Source organism: Topomyia yanbarensis, chromosome 3 (assembly GCF_030247195.1).
Source record: "Topomyia yanbarensis strain Yona2022 chromosome 3, ASM3024719v1, whole genome shotgun sequence".
Lineage (NCBI taxonomy): Eukaryota > Metazoa > Arthropoda > Insecta > Diptera > Culicidae > Topomyia > Topomyia yanbarensis.
Genome location: NC_080672.1, coordinates 386,725,026 through 386,741,823, shown reverse-complemented (window position 1 = coordinate 386,741,823; position 16,798 = coordinate 386,725,026). Strand labels below are relative to the sequence as shown.

The 16,798-nt window shown below is 36.7% G+C and overlaps 1 protein-coding gene across 1 annotated transcript; it reads left to right on the top strand.

The window, feature by feature from the left end:
* The first annotated feature begins 13,908 nt into the window (after positions 1-13,908).
* LOC131691622 (fatty acyl-CoA reductase wat-like) lies at positions 13,909-15,898 on the top strand. Its single transcript, XM_058978156.1, has 3 exons — positions 13,909-14,080; positions 14,138-14,736; positions 14,995-15,898. The coding sequence occupies exons 1-3, from the start codon at positions 13,959-13,961 to the stop codon at positions 15,807-15,809; spliced, it is 1,536 nt and encodes a 511-aa protein (XP_058834139.1). The 5' UTR covers positions 13,909-13,958; the 3' UTR covers positions 15,810-15,898.
* Positions 15,899-16,798: the final 900 nt, after the last annotated feature.

The following is a 16,798-nucleotide window of genomic DNA, read 5'->3' as shown; positions in this document are numbered from 1 at the left end:
GCGACTGCCGAAAGGTTAAGCAAAACAAAATTTTAGAGAGCAGAAAGTTAAAAATGAAGGGTGAACAATAGAAACAAATATTAAAACAGCAATATCATAAATAGAACGCCTTATCTAAGTTTAGAACAATGGAAAATCGGAAATATTAAAACAATGAAAAAATGGCAATGTTGAAAAAGCTGATAATATGAGTAATAGAAATTTAATAATAGAGAAAACCATAACAAGAACCAAACAAATAAAAAAGACATGAAATTAGAAAAACTAATTGCAAAAATTTAATGATCAGAATAATATTGAACGATTTAAAAAGACGTGTTGGAAAAATAAACAGAAAAATGAAAAATGAAGGAAAGAAAACACAAAAAAGTAAACAAAGGTTGATATGAAATCAGTAGATAAAAATGAAAAAAATGAATCGAGAATAATAAAATTGTTTAGGAACAGGCATAACATAAGTTGGGCATCGATTGTCTTGCACGCCCACCTGGCTTAAATTCTAACTCTGCACGTAGGGTCAGAGATTTTTCTAAAGAGATCTTTCTACCCCAACAAAAGAAGCGGTTAAAACCTCTGTAATCGTAACAAAAAAATATTCAAAAAGAAGAAACTGGATTTTTTAAACTATTATATTAAATTAGAAAATAAAAAAAACGTTATAGTAGACATGTATTAAATTATAGAAATGAATATGAAGTAGTAAAAGTCAAGTAAAATATGAAACCTATTTTAATCAACCTAGTGGTGCAATTGTGCCTTTCTCATTCGTCCAAACTACGATTCCATGGATGGTTATGTTCAATATAATGGTAGAAATGTCTATTACATATTTAGTACGATTTGCACATATATAGAATTGATCGAAAGCAACGAGATGATATATGTCGACGCTAAAAAATTTGAAAAAACGCGCCCAAAACTCGAAAAAACTTTTTTTTTGAAAAGGCTGGATAACGTTTACCAGGAAAGGTTTTGTAATGTAACAAGGTCTGAAAAATTGATTGCTAGTATTTACAACGACCCCACGGTACGCTATCATGCCCGTTTTGCCACGAATCCTTTTTTTTGTTCGAGCTCATGTTCGGCTGACAAAAATTTGTATTTCTTCGGTAAAAAATCCAGAGAATCGATTAAAGACAATTGGATAAACTCGCGAAACAAATACACCCATTTTGCCCCCAATTCATCACAAAACTAAAGTTTGAAGTTAATCCTGGTTTTATACTTACGGTAAAAGGCTATATGAGGCTGATCAAAAGTGGTAGTTCAAACATGTATAAAAGTCCAGGTTATTGTTTGAATATAGTTAGACTGGCCGCCCGAAACGTGTGTAACCGTTTTACCCCAATTCCTCCCATAACTCAAATCGTCGCTGTTGTGCTATCTTATGACAAGCGCCATTTTGCACATTTCAAGAAAAACGATTTTTGAAGTTTGAAATTGAATATCTTGCAATTGGTAAATAGTAGAAACAATTCAGAGCATACAATTGATGCTTCTGTCTATTCTGTATTAATCTCTCAAATATTATGAAGATTGGTTGACTATATTTCTAGTTTTTGCTAAACATGTAAACAAAAGGCGCACTCATACGTGTCATAGGTGTGTTTTGATGACAAAATTTGTATGGCGTGTCATAATCGCGCTTGGAAAATTTTCCATAGAAAAAAATCATCAATTATTAACTTTTATTTATATCTTTGGCTTTATTTGGTCTATAAACAATCGGTGAGATACATTTTAAAGGAAATTAGTCAGGGAAACTAGAAAAAATAATAATTTTTTACAGTGTTGCCAAATATGCTATATTGCCAGTTTAAAACTAAAATTACTTTTTTCTCACATTTCGTGTATTTTTATTTTGAAAATGATTTTGCCATTGTGTTTCTCAGACATTTTTACATAGAAAAACATCTTATACATCAAGATAACTTGTGCCAATGCCCAGACACAGTCATTTTAAACAAATATCACAGAATTTCTCAGCACGTTTCTCGCTGTATCTCATTCTCGCCATTTTGTAGAGATTTTTTAGACCAACAAAATGGCATATTCAACTCAGTTTACCCCAAAATGGCGTTTGTCATATACAGCACAACAGCGACGAAATATAAAGTTAAACCTGGCTCTACATTTTAGAAAGAGGCAAAATGCGGCTGATAACAAGTAATATTTCTTATGTAAAATATTCAGGGAAATCGATTAAAGATAATTAAAATGGCCGCACGTAACGCGTGTACCCGTTTTACCCCAACTTTTCCAATATATCAATTGGAAAGTTAAACCTGACTGTGCTTCTCGAACAGAGACTGAACGTGGCTGATGAAAAATAGTAATTCTTCTATAGAAAAATCCGGAGAATAGGATAAAGCTAGTTAGAATGACCGCACGAAACGTTTGTATCCTTTTACCCCCATTATTCACATAATGTATGTGTGAAGCTAAATCCTACTCATCATTTCAGAAGCAGGCTAAAAGCGGCTGATTAAGGGGCTATATACAAAGTTGGAATCCACAAATTCGAAAAAAATAAATTATTGAATATTCTGAAAGTACATACTTTTGAAAATATCTGTGCGAAATTTCATTCAGATCGGAGCACTAGATTTTAAATTATAGCCGTTTGCATGGCGCTAGTTCTTCCACGAAAGAAGTTAACATACAACTTCAAACTTATCTCGGAATGAAGTTTTTTGAAAAGTACCGTTGTATTAAACTCTTCATCCAATTTTCAATTTTTTTTAATTGTTTGTATTTACATTCTCGTGTACTTAAGCGGTTTCTTTTTCATTAAAAAATTTCGATCTTTTGCAATGAATTTTAGTTTGAAATTTTTAACGCTGCAAAATTCAATTTTTTGGCCAACATGTTTTTTTTGCAACAAGAAAAAAATTCTATTGGGAAACCTGTCAGCTATTTTCGTTCGCGTCTCTTATCACCTATTTTATAACAGTGTGAACAGTGTTTTCTTTGAAAATGAACTATCTTGGTTATGCAACTAAATTCCCGGATCTTATTTTATAGCAAATAATTAAGTAGGTTTTATTTTATTATATTCAGAATTGCACATATTTCCTCGTATGTAATTTTAAATGTTCTTTGATTTGATACCATTATATCCGCCGGTTGATGCTAATCGAGCTGACATTTCTTTGGACTGATCAAACTAATTTCTTTGTTTGTTTAGTGTTTATTTGACCAACAAGGAAACTAATCCACGGTGCATTTAATGTGCGTGGAGAATACGCATGGTCTCATCTGAGTGAAATGATGACTATATTAGGGGTTGACCGGACTAAGTCGCAAAACCTTAAAAAATTAGATAATCATAGCACTGGATAAATCATTTCTTCAGCCACATTCGACTTTTAGCTGATTTGAAATATTTTACAATAAGCAAGAATTATAATGTAAAGGATGCTGCGATTCAAGCTTTAAACTCGTTTTTCTCGAAATCAACACAATGTCACTTAGTCTGGTCTGACTTGACACCTACGATATGTTTCATTGACTTACTTTTAGTCTCATTAATTTAATGAAATCCAATTTATTGATTGCTCTCATTGTATCGAATACTTTCAACTTGCCATGTTAACTATATTTCTTCATGAGTATAAAAATATTCTAGCTTGATTATTCACGTAAAAGGTGACAGGTTAGGGGAAAGAGGGTAACAGTGGAACTATGAAAACAATATGTTTTCATAGTTCCATTGTTACCCTCTTTCTCCTACTTTCTTTTCCTTCTTATTGTCTCCAATCTTGTTCTACTAGTTAGTGTAAAAATTAGCGTCATCGGTTGCTTATATACATATATACATATACAAAGATATACGAAGCTAGTCGTTTCAGGTATTTCGGTATTGCTTATTTTATACCGTTTAAAATGCGCTTCAGATAGCTTAACAACGTGCGCGAATAATGATAACGTAAACATAAATTTATTTTTTGGCGGAGAAAGAAACCAATATATAATTGTCATTTTATTTGCTATATAAATATCAAAGTTTATACACGATAAATAATACTTGTAATATGAAATCTTCAATTAGGTATTGCCATATTATATCGACCAATGTCTTGAAACACTCAAGGTAATCACTTTTCTTCGTATTGTATTGTTTTTAGATAGTCGTGATTCCCTGGAATAAAGAAACAAGGAATAATGAAATCGTCAACATACCGTTAGATTCAATTAAACATGAGCAACACTCCCGACTGTCGGCAGTCCGGAGCTGAAGTTACTTTTTTTTACAAACCGATCATTTCCAAATTAATTAAACAAACGATAAATCTATCATAAATAAGCACGTAATACTTCTGAGAGTTGCATAGATTGTATCACTGATCAAGGTGAATCCAGATTTATGTGACTCTTTACCCCATCATACTAACAAAAATTCCTTCCCGTGACAAACGTGGAGATGCAGAGGTATACACGGTCTCCATAACAACGTTTACTGCACTAACATTCCTTTCCTTCCCCGATGACTGTAAGGACGTGGCCGGCGCCGTCATTGACATTGCAAAGTATAGAACTCTCGAAACGTGCACATTGAGAATGGATAGCTACTCCTAGGCCCCATTTGTTGATTCTTTGTGCAATTTCGCTTATTCTGGCCAATCACGGAATAGCAACTACGAATTGTCATGCTTATGCTCAAAAAAATTTTCTATTGGGAAGCCAATCCGTTCAAGTACACAACAATACATTTTTATTCAATAATCTATTTAGTTTTTGGATTTCAGTTGAGCGGTTCGGTTTGGAGAGCGTTCACCGCCAACCTCTGCCAAAAAACATGCTTCGGGGAATGGGCCATAACTCCGAAAGACTTGAATATTTTTTTTAATTTAACTTTTTTCTATCTTCGATAGTGCTACCAACGAACAGTCTTTCGCTGTTTCAAATAAAATTTGCATAAGACTCAACAAATCACAAATTTTGCTCACTTTTTCGTCACAACTTTGTATGTAACCCCTTAAAAGTAACTTTTACTTTTAATGTAAATCGTACTTAAATCGCAAAACCGTTACCATCTCTGGTGTTACAGCAGAATCAAAACAAACTGTTCTGTATTACCGCTGTTACCGGGGGTAATTATCTACACAACGGCGCAGTGCGTTCTTTCGTGAACTGCCATGCTTAAACGGAGATGTGCGCGGTGTGTATATTACTTAGATGTAATTGGGCGGCCTATCGTTAGGCGTTAAGTTACCGTGAAAAAAATAACCAGTGTTATATAGATATTATATAGATATTGTCCGTACTTTTCAAAGGAGACGCGACGATTATTTTTCGTCGTAGCAAGATTCGTATCGCTATTCGGCAGAAGCACAGTTTTCGGTCAGTTTTAAAAAATTCTTATCTGTGAAACAAAAATTTATGCATAAAAACGGAATCATTAAGGTACGAGAAAAATTATTTACAAACAGCTAAAAAAAAAATAAAGAGAATCGTTGAGTAATTTTTCGGCAATCGTGATCAAGGAAAAGCTATTTTTGGAAAAAAAAACGACATTTCAAGATAATCGAGTTAGAAATTTCAAGTTAGCACAGCTTTTGGTAGGCGAACCGCGCTTCGAAACACTGTAACTTTCGATCTATTGCTCGGATCTCTATGAAAATTTGGGAAAATATTATCAATGACTTTCTTTCGATTTGATGTAAAATGAAAAGGTATGTAACCCCTTAACTCAAAGCACCAATTACATTTTTTGGAAAGTGCTGACGAACGGTGGATAGGATTCAAACTAAATAGAATATAAATCCGTTAACATTTAGAAAATAATTGTATCTGTTCTAATAAAATTATTTGCTTCACAGTAAGCAATATCAATAAAATTTTAATTTCAATGTCTACATTTTTTTGATTTTTTTTAATTTCTATAAGATTAGTAATAAAAAGGGAGCGGTAGCACTTTTTACAAGATTATGTAGATTTTGAAGCCATGCATCAATTATTTCGTCTCTTTGAAAGGTAGCGTAGAAATACCTATGGTATTGTACGTTTCATTGGAAAAGAGCCATTCAATCATTTTGATGCGACGAATTGAATACGCGCATTTGATAATATATGCTCAAAAACGTCGAAAATTATCCAAGTTGAATGTGTGCTAATTATTTATTTTAACTCAATTTGTCATTAACCGTTATGTATACGACGCGGTACACCGGTACCTTTTTGGTTTCAATTAATGAAATTCCCATGTTTTATCCATAGCTGGAAATCGAAACTTTGCGACATCTTAGAAGATCACTAAGTCAAGCTTTTGGGTTAATAATATTGTTGATATAGCAAGGGGAGGAGTGAGGAGGGGCTCCTGAATTTTTTTACTACGTAACAGGCCGACGTGGGTACCCGGGTACCCACAAAAGTGAAATACCAATAACTAAAGTAATTTCCAACCGATTTTGATGCTTTTTGGTGTTTTGGATTCGGGAACTCATCCACTTTTAGACTTGTTAGAAATGAATCGGGTTACTTCATTCGGTTCCCGGAAATCCGGATTTCCGGAAACATGTTCCAGTGCTGGGATACTATTTAGGAATTTCAATGGAATACTAGCAATATGGGTATCAAAATTCTTGGAATTACATCAGTAGGCTATATCTCGTTTTTTTTTAACCATTTGGTGGTTTGACCCCGGAACGGACATTCTGGAGCAGGTTACCGTGGGAACGTGAGTGGCCATTCCATTCCAATTCCATTTTTTAAACTGCCATAGGGTCCCGTAACAACAAATAACAGACTTCCGAGACAATTTGAAGAGTTTTGATACGCATATTGCTAGGACGTTATTAAAATTTACGAATCATACCCTAGTACTGGAACATTACTCCGAAAAATCCGGATTACCAAGAACCAGATCCATTCACCTGGTTCAACTTTACAGAATCAAAAAGTGGACGAGTTTCTGAATCCAAAACATCTAAAAGTGTGCGAATCGGTTAAAGGAAGCCATAGTTATGAGCATTTCAAATTGTGGGTACCCGGGTAATCATGTTGGCCTGTTAAAGGTGTTTTTTTTTGTTGGGCACATAACAGTTAATACAATCTTTAGAGCTTAAAGCATCGATTTTTTAGGAAAAACGTTCCCGATATTATTTGTTCAACTAATCGTTGCGGTACTCCTATGCTATCTATTTTTTTTTGTTTTTTGAGGATTTTAGTTGATCTGTTGGACTTCCATCGTGATCATCGCAAGCCTCTTAAATAAAAAGAGGTTTCGGGGAAAATCCATAACTCCGCCAATTATCAATGTATTTTTACAAACTAATGTTTGTCTTTTTCACTTAAAAATGTAGTATAAAAATTCTTTGGTGTAATAAAAGCATTACTTTATGCCTTTACATAAATTTAAACCTTCTTCAATTTTTTCTCGCAAAGAGGTATGATTCCAATGTGATTGATACTAAGGTGTGGCAATGCTATTGCTTACTCGCTCGATCTCTGTAGAGCACGTGGACAGCAGATATATGGAAAATATATGGAGTTGAACTTTATTACGTAATAAATTTACAAAAATTGAGGGAGAGAGCAATACAGCATTCACCTTAGTATCCAGTACATTGGTATGATACCCCTTAACTTCTTGTTTCAGTGATATAGAAATCTGTTAGCTCCGGTTAATTTTGAATCTTAGGATTCCATATAACTTTTTTGAGTTAATACTTTGGCAGTTGCAGTATAGTCTAAATTTAGGCGACCATCTGCAGATCTAAGACGTTATCGATGAAGAACGTCAAGCACTCAGTGCAATGTGTGACTTCCGGAGGGTTAAGGAGACGACGCTGTAGTTTTTGCTCAAGCTCCACAGTGGCACGACGAGTGACAAAACCCTAAAAAATCAATGTCTGGGAATCTTTTCTAAATATGTCATCTTGAAAAAAAAAATCAAAATTTAACGATAATCGGATGAAAAATGAATTTTTAATATGTCGTTGAAGCAAGTGATGTCGAAGATTTCTGTTCAATTCAATCCATTGGAATTATTAGTACCTTAGAACTTCAAATTCCGATATCTCAAGAACTACAGTTTCGACTAGAGTAACTATGAGTTCTTTGGAAAGAAGCATTGATATGCCAAACTAGATATTAGTTTTTCGCGCTGAAATGATTTACGTTTGCTCTGCATTAGACCGGCAACAATTTTTTTCGGAACACTGATAAATCAAACGGTAATTGGCTTCATACACCATTTGTCGAATATGAGCTTTTTCTGAAAACTCTAGCTCACTCACAACAGTTTTCAAGTTTGTATGCCAGTATCATCCTGTGCATCCCATTATCTGCAAATATATAGCATAAGGTGTAAGAATCAATATTGCCGAAGACTGCAAATTGATCCGATTTTGCAGTAAATTGATATTCTCATATAAAGTTATGTGTTGCCTTTCTTTCTCGCACATGCTTAGAATAGGCAATTTAAAAAAAAAAAAAATAGTTGGTCTTCAAAGTTAAATAACTTTGTCGGGGAACTTCTAATCAATATGCCAACTTCCACAAAGCTTTTCGTTATAAAATAAGCTATGCGGCCAAAATTTTGACGTATGCAGATATATTTTTTTATTTAATTTTAAGTTTTTATTTCCGAGTTTCCATATATATTACCATAGAAACTTCACACCTCTTGTGGGTGAACTAGAGATATCAGGAAAAGCTCATATTTAGCATATGATTTTTGCATCCAATTACCATTTGAAAAGTGTTCCGAAAAAAAGTCGAAATTGTTGCCGGTCTACTCTGCATCGAGAAAAAGCAATTGAGAAATTCGATGTCATATCAGTAATTTATCTTTATACGTCTTCCAATTTTTTAGTTGGTCTCCCATGGGTCACTTATCATGAATCTGACGCAAAATTTAGTGTAGTTTCAAGATATACAGGACTCATCTTGCGCATTTTTTCGCCGAAGTTATTATATTTATGTTTTTGAAAATACCCACATGGAGACGCCCTGTATCTCATAAATCTCCTTACAAGTTGGTTGTATAAACACCATCATATTACTGAAAAAATAGTGATTTTTACTAGTTTTGTCAACCATTTCTGCTATCCTATGTGATTGGCTGCTATGATTAACGTGTATATTAACCCTTTAACGATTAACGCCTTTAAATGGGTTTACATAAAAGTAGTGTGTACGTGGGACAGTTCGAAAGCTCGTGTGGATGATCAATAGAGTATTTAGCAATCTGCAACTGTATTAGTATGTTCAACGATTTGTCTGTCATAATGTTCTGATAGGTGGAGGAAAACAAATCGAAAATAGCTTTTCAGTCGGATTGTTTGTATGAAAGATCCCGACCAACCGGTATAGTACGTCTCCGGAATAAGTTTTACAGTGACACAGAGCATTTAAACACCATCATAAATACTTCAGGCAAGCTATTTAAAACGTTTGAATTTTATGACAGTTTTATATGACAGCTGGAGGAAAACAAATTCCCAAGAGGTGTGAGTGAAACGATTTGCATAGGACTCTATAGGTGGACCTATTAGCAATCCTATTGTAAGAATCATTCTCATGATCCCCTCAGCACTCGCCATACCGCACCGCATCTGTAATGGGTTGCTTTGATTTGATTTATCCCGGTTTGTTATCAAAGCACCAACGACACGACTAGACACTAGTATTCCAAAACTGTATCGCAAATATGAGTACCCCTCAGTGACTCAGGTAACTGGTACTGTCAAAAGTGACATTTGGTTAGAAAATATATGAAACTAGCAACATTGAATAGTCCGTTGTTATTTTTTCAAACAACCTGTGGCAACCCCTGGTTACGCAGGAAAAAATAATAATTTGTCAACAAAACAAACCGTAAGCTACTAAAAATGGGAAATCGTCCCAAAAGTTCTCTGAATAGTGCTTTAATGTTTCTATTTACAGCAATCTGGAACCTTTAACTTGTGGACGTCAAAACAGCAGCCTGTCGTCTCCAACATCGTGAGCTGGTCATATTTTCCGCTCCCAAACCCGTAAAACCTATCACGGTTTTAGCGATCGTACAAAATTTGTACTCCATTTCAAGCAACTCTCGTCCTGGCTACCACCCAATCCAACTCCGCTTGCGAATATATCACCTTAGTGGGTGTAATTGTATTCCGCGAATACAATTCGATTTTTTTTTCACACTTCTCCGAGAAACGGATCGCCAATCTTAGTTAAACCGAAGGAATACACGTCCTGAGATTATATTATCATTATATCAACCGTGGATGGGTATTTAAAGTCTTTTCGTGAGTGGGTGGTTAGTGCAAAGTAGCACCCAGCAGCGCTTTATTTCATATAGGAGATTCAATGTAGAACTGGAACTGAAACAATCACATCCCCAGCAGATTGTTGTTCAATAATTTCGAACAGTTTTGTTTTAAAATTTCAAACTTATGCGCCGCTGTTACTTTTGTTGCTTAATTTAAAACACGCTTAGAACTGAGAGTATTCAGCACAGATACTTAGACCCGACAGACTGGGAAAAAATAAGTTTGAGTCCAGTAACGCTAAAGACATGATGAGACATGAATTTTAAACTAATTAGAATATCCGCTAAAACTGCTGTTGGGCCAGCTAGCTCTAGCTCTATTTTTTTTGTTATATATTATAGAACAGTTAAAATTATTTAAATAGATCACTCCTGAACATGCCCTTGAAAGATTGAGTATATCTGGTATTTTCAAAAAATCCATGCCAACATGAATTTGCTGGTGAACTCTACCACCTCGGACTACAAATGAAAAGCGGGCAAATCGATAAATTAGAGTAAATTTCCAACAAGTAATAAATCTGCTCTAACATCAACGTTAATAAACTTATTTCTGCAGCTCAAAAAAAACAACAAAGTGATTATTCAACATTATATTCCACACTGTATTGGGGAACAACTAAATTTAATCAATTTCAATGAAACCAAAACTATCGAGTTTTACTTCAAGTTTATCGTACGATATAAACGGATAAAAAACACTCATATATAATAGCGACGTTATATAATCGAGTGACTCTCGGTTGAGATCGAGTACGTCCATTCGGAGATGTGTTTTATTTCTATGATAAGCTCCAAAAGGTGTGCCTGTAACAGCAGTTGGACATAATGTCCGTTTTGTCCTGGAGAAAGAATCCGGTATAATGTAACATTTTGTTGCTTAGGAATGATATCGCCCCATCTGCCAATTACTTCCTAAAATTTGCTTTGAAGCTTTACATTTACTACATTTCAAACGGCGTTATTTCTCTCACCTGCTGTCTTGTTAACCCAGTAAAGTTCAGCCGAAAATGAGCCGGAATTCCGGTAAGTTCCAGTTAGTATTCCGGCTTTAGTGATACAACCGACCCGATTCTAACTAGTCACTGGAGCCGGAATGCTAACTGGAACCAGCTGGAACTCCAGCTCATTTCCGGCTGAACTTTACTGGGAAGCTGTGCCTGCTGGAATGAACATGCGTTCTACACGAAACCCTCTCGATCATCGCTAACTAATAAATGGCATCCAGACGATCCTAATGCACCTTAAAATCCTTCATGGCTGTGTTGTTATATTTTCCTCATACTGCAACTCACACATCTACCGCATTCTTTCGTCAGTTATGCACTTCTGAAAATACTTCAGCTTTATCTTTAGCCAATCGATTCGACTTCGTCTATCGAGCTTTGCCTATCATAAGTTGCAATACGAGTGCAGAATTATGGCTGAATGAAAAATAAAACAAAATTGATAAAAATGTACCCAATGTGTACAAAATACCTTATTTTGTCGCATCAATTCTGGATTTAACTGCCATGTACTTCGCAATAATAAAACGTTTTGTTGTCGAGAAACGGTTACTGTTGGCATGGGGACTGGTACGAGAAATGCAAACAGAATCGCTGGGAATGATAGCGATTGAATCCCAAGCTATCGATTTGTTGTGAGGCAGCTTCTAAGCTGATTGACCAGTAGAAATTGCTATCAAAAAGCTGTTCTTCACTGTTAATCAAGTCCTCGATTCTCAAATGACCTTATATCCGACTAGAAACAATGTGAAATATCTTCGAGAGGTTATTGAACTTAGGAGTTCTCAGATATGACATCAAATATCTATCGGAAAAATTGTGATAGTAGTTCACCAACAGAGGTAGCGCATTTTGCCTGCCACATTAAGACAACTGCTGAAAAAAAACAAACAGATTCAGGATTTTTTTTTCGACTACCGTTGAGCATTAGCAGAACAACTCACCTGTCTCCAACGGCATTGATCTCGTTGCTGAAGCTGACTGGCGGAGAAAACCAACGAAGTAGCAGCACCAGCACTAGCGGTGCAATGCGTCGAGATTCTCTTACAGACGACGTAAATAAAGCAGTGACAGTGGGTTGATTTTCACACGGATTTCAAGCAAGTAAAAGAATCATACGATATTTGTCACGCAAAAACACAATTGAACGTTTTCACGAATGCCGTTAGCGATACGGACTTGCTGTTCCAGCAAATTTGGTTGATCTACAGGTATCCGGCGGCCTCGGTTCTGTTTCTGACTGCGTAGGGGTCGTGTGCGAACGGAATCAAAGCAGCGGTCTGTTTTGAACCAAAATTCAGAACCACAATAAGTTAATCACACCACTTGCTGCCAAAATAAAACTTACTATCAACAAATATAAGCTATTACACCTATTGAAACGATTAGAACATTCTGAAAGCGTTCGAGAAAACCCCTTTCTTCAACCATATCTGACTGTATAATGCTGATTTCGGTTTTAGATCAGAGTCGCCCTAGGTTCGCTCCAATATTTACAAAATCTATACAAAAGTGACAGCTCAGAGCGAACCTAGAGCGACTCGAACCTAAAAACGAAATCACCATAATGCTGATTTCGTTTTTAGAATCGAGTCGCTCTAGGTTCGCTCTGAGCTGTCACTTTTGTATGGATTTTGTAAATATTAGAGCGAACCTAGGGCGACTCTGATCTAAAACCGAAATCAGCATAAGTTTATGTAAACATAACATGGTTGCTATACAGCAACTGAAAATTAAATAAACAAAATTAAATAAACAAAGTGTTGCAGGAGAAGTTATTTTTTGTCCGTATCGAGGGGTGGCTCAATGTGCCGGTAACTGGCGGCAAATAACTCGAACACTTTTTTTCGCAATTTTGTATGAAGTGGCTGGTCGTGTCGTTGAAAGCACTCTGGTGCAACATTGACATAACCGCACAAGGTGGATGCTATTGTTGACTTGAAAAAAATCTTTATAATAAGGACATTACATTTATCAAAATTCAGTGCAAATGACAGTTTCTCTTTGTTTACTTTCTCTTTCGCTAATAACTCGGCAGTTTATACGTTTATTCCTTAATTTGTAGCATAATATGCTAGTCGAAATCAAAGTTTTTCGATATATTCTAAAACAATATTGAAAAGTTTTAGGATGACACCGTAATAATCGAAAGAGAAAGTAAACAAAGAGAGGCTCTCATTTGCACTTAGAACCATTTGACATGTTTGACGAGAAATAAAGGAAAAAACATTTCTATTTTGTTTATTGTCAACCTAAATACACCAAGTAAACATATTGGTTTCCTAGAAATGTTTTATAATTCTAACTTTTAGAAAATAAACATCCCGCTTATTCAAAATGACCTTCAGACTTCAGACTTTGAGCCTTCCACCAAATTATTAAAATCCCAACGCAATAGAATCTATCGGAATAGTAATTTCTGTACTGGTGTCATGCACTGAAACAGGCCAAATTCTTTCGACAAGCTAGACTGCATTCAGACAACGATGGTACCGAGCGGCGATCGATTGACCAAAGAGAAATGCAACTACATACATATATACATTACTCAACCCCCGGCGGTCAAACGATTCTTAATGCATTCGAAATGCAAATCGTACGATAGGTGACCAGCACTCAATACGGGGCGCACCTCAGTTGTGTAACTGCAGCTCATCCATCAGCGTTGTGTTTGCGGAACCGGCGGAATGAACTTGAACGAATTTGAATCGTACCACTCGCCACTTAAGGACTTTTATCACGGCAAAATTGTTCTACTGACGGGCGGAACTGGATTTCTTGGGAAGTTATACATTGAAAAGCTGATTCGGTAGGTTTAATTAAGTTCGGCGAACATCTGTTTAAGAGCTTGATCTTTAAATTTTAGATGTGGAGTATCGGAAATATTGCTGCTTTCGCGGGCTAAAAAAGGCAAAACTTCCAACGAGCGACTGACTGCTATTCTTGAATCGGAACCAGTCTTTACGAGCTATCAAGATGATCCAGAGTTGTACCACCGAAGAATCAAGATTATCGATGGGGATGTCAGTAAGCATCAGCTGGCGATCAGCAACGACGATCTGTCCTACATCGTGAACAACGCGAACGTATTCCTGCATGCAGCTGCCGATGTGCGTTTCGATGAATCCCTCAAGGAGTCGGTGGAAACCAACGTGCGTGGGACCAGCGAGATACTGAAGATCGCGGAAAATGCAAAAGCATTGGTGGTGTTCATATATGTGTCAACTGCATTTTCTCACTGCAATCGAGATTCGATTGAGGAAAAGTTCTACCAACCGCTGTTCGATCCGTACCTAATGATCAAGTTGGTAGAGCAGGAGCAGGACGAAGAAAATTTTCAGGTCGTTAGTAAGAAGATCATTGAGCCGTGGCCCAACACTTACGCGTTTACAAAGTCGTTGGCTGAGGATCTCGTTAGACAGTACTACGAGAAGATTCCAATGGCAGTGATCCGACCGTCGATCGGTTAGTACTCGAGCTTCTCTTTGTTTACTTTTTCTTCTCTTAACAACGCGTTTAACATTTCCTTTAACTATTTACGAAATATGCTAGTCGATAGCGTCATCCTCCGATCTGCACTGGGAAATGACTAGAAAGTGCTATAATAATCGTGAAAGTAAACAAAGAGAGTCTATTAATTTTATAGAGATCCTATCGAAAGTTTTGTCCACATTTAATACTTTCGCGTGACAATAAAGATTATAGTCTGATCTTCGATTACAGTGACCACAACCAACAGCGATCCCATCCCCGGTTGGACGGACAACATCTACGGATACAATGGAGTGGTTGTAGGAGCCGCAACGGGAGCACTTCGAATTTTCCACATTAACAACGACTTCCGAGCAGACATAGTCCCGGCGGATATAGTGGTGAATTCCACCCTGGCAGTCGGTTGGTATGCAGCTGATCATCGGAACGAAACAAACATCATAAATTGCACCGTTGCCGATAATCCCGTTGATTGGGCAACGGTTAAGAGGGAGCAGATGAAGTGGAAAGCCAAGATGCCCTTTTTGAACGCGCTCTGGATACCGACTTACAATACTACCAAGTACTACTATGTATCGGAGTTTCTGAAGATCTTCTACCATGTGATCCCGGCAATCTTTTTCGATCTGGCGCTTAAGTTCAACAGTCAGAAACCGAAGGTTCTCAAGTTGTACCGCAAGGTTCATAAGTTCTCGGAGGTGTTGAGTTTCTTCACCAACAACGAGTGGGACTTTCGCAACGAACACTACCACAAGGTAATGTCACAGATGACGACGGATGATCACCGGTTTTTTCCGTGCGACATGAAGCACATCGATTGGGTGGAGTTTCTGACGAACAATTTGAGGGGACTTCGGATGTACATCATGAAGGAGAAGTGGGACAATTTGGAGCAAGCTAGGAAGAAATATAGGAAGCAGTGGTTGGCGCACCGGCTGCTTCTGGTGTTCTACTACGCTGTGGTGATATTCATTGTTTACAAGTTGCTGCAGGCTGTTGGATTGGTCGATTTGGTGGATGAGTTGTTCAATAATACCGTTGCGTAAGGTTTTTTAATTTTTTAGCTCATTTTTGATGTCGCGTAAGGGACTATTCTAATGAAGAAAGGTAAATAAATAAAGTACGTTTAAAATGATCTGTTTATTTCTGTTTTGCCTTTCTCATATAAAGAAAGGCTATGCAATCACCGTAAAAATCGACTTTTTAACCGAGGCCCGGAGGGTCGAGTGTCGTACACCATTCGATTCAGTTCGTCGAAATCGGCAAATGTCTGTGTGTGTATGTATGTGTGTGTGTGTATGTGTGTGTATGTGTGTGTGTGTCATTTAAACTTACACAATTTTTTCAAAGATGGCTGAACCGATTTTCGCAAGCTTAGTTTCATCTGAAAGGTATAACGCTTCCATAAGCTGCTATTGAAGTTTTAGTTGATCCGACTTCCGGTTCCGGAGTTACGGGTTGAAGAGTGCGGTCACACAGCAAATTCCCATATAAAATGGTACCACCATAATGTTCAAATGATGTAAAACATATTAAAACATTACTCTAGTTTGCGGGTCTGGGTAACTAACGATAAATCAAAGCAGCTTTGACCACATTGGCCACCTATGACGGTTCATGACGCCCCCGGGGAACCCGCCAAGTTCCTAAGCTAATATCACACACATTCCACAACGAATTCTCTACCGATTTTTACAAACTTGATTTCAAATGAAAGATACAGTAATGCCATTGACTGCTGCTGAATTTCATTCGGTTCTGACTCTTACTTCCGGAGTTACAGGGGTGTTAGTAAGGATACACTGGAATTTCTCATATAAATCGGTACAATCGTAATACCTCAGAGGCTAAAAACTATTGAAATGGTCACCAAATTACTTCTAATCGCAGATCTAGATCACTGATTGCCAATCAAACATTCTTTGAATATATTGTCCACTATCGACGATTCCGGAAGTCCGGAATTCCGGGCATATTCCACAATTAAAGTCACATCGGGTCTTCGGTGATGACTGAACCGATTTTCTCAAACCAA

What these genes read in the sequence shown, in the direction of transcription:
- LOC131691622 (XM_058978156.1), top strand. Translation starts at nt 13,959, where the DNA reads ATGAACTTGAACGAATTTGAATCGTACCACTCGCCACTTAAGGACTTT. An exon ending in TACATTGAAAAGCTGATTCG is followed by an intron (nt 14,081 to 14,137) that starts GTAGGTTTAATT and finishes TTTAAATTTTAG; the next exon opens with ATGTGGAGTATCGGAAATAT. An exon ending in AGTGATCCGACCGTCGATCG is followed by an intron (nt 14,737 to 14,994) that starts GTTAGTACTCGA and finishes CTTCGATTACAG; the next exon opens with TGACCACAACCAACAGCGAT.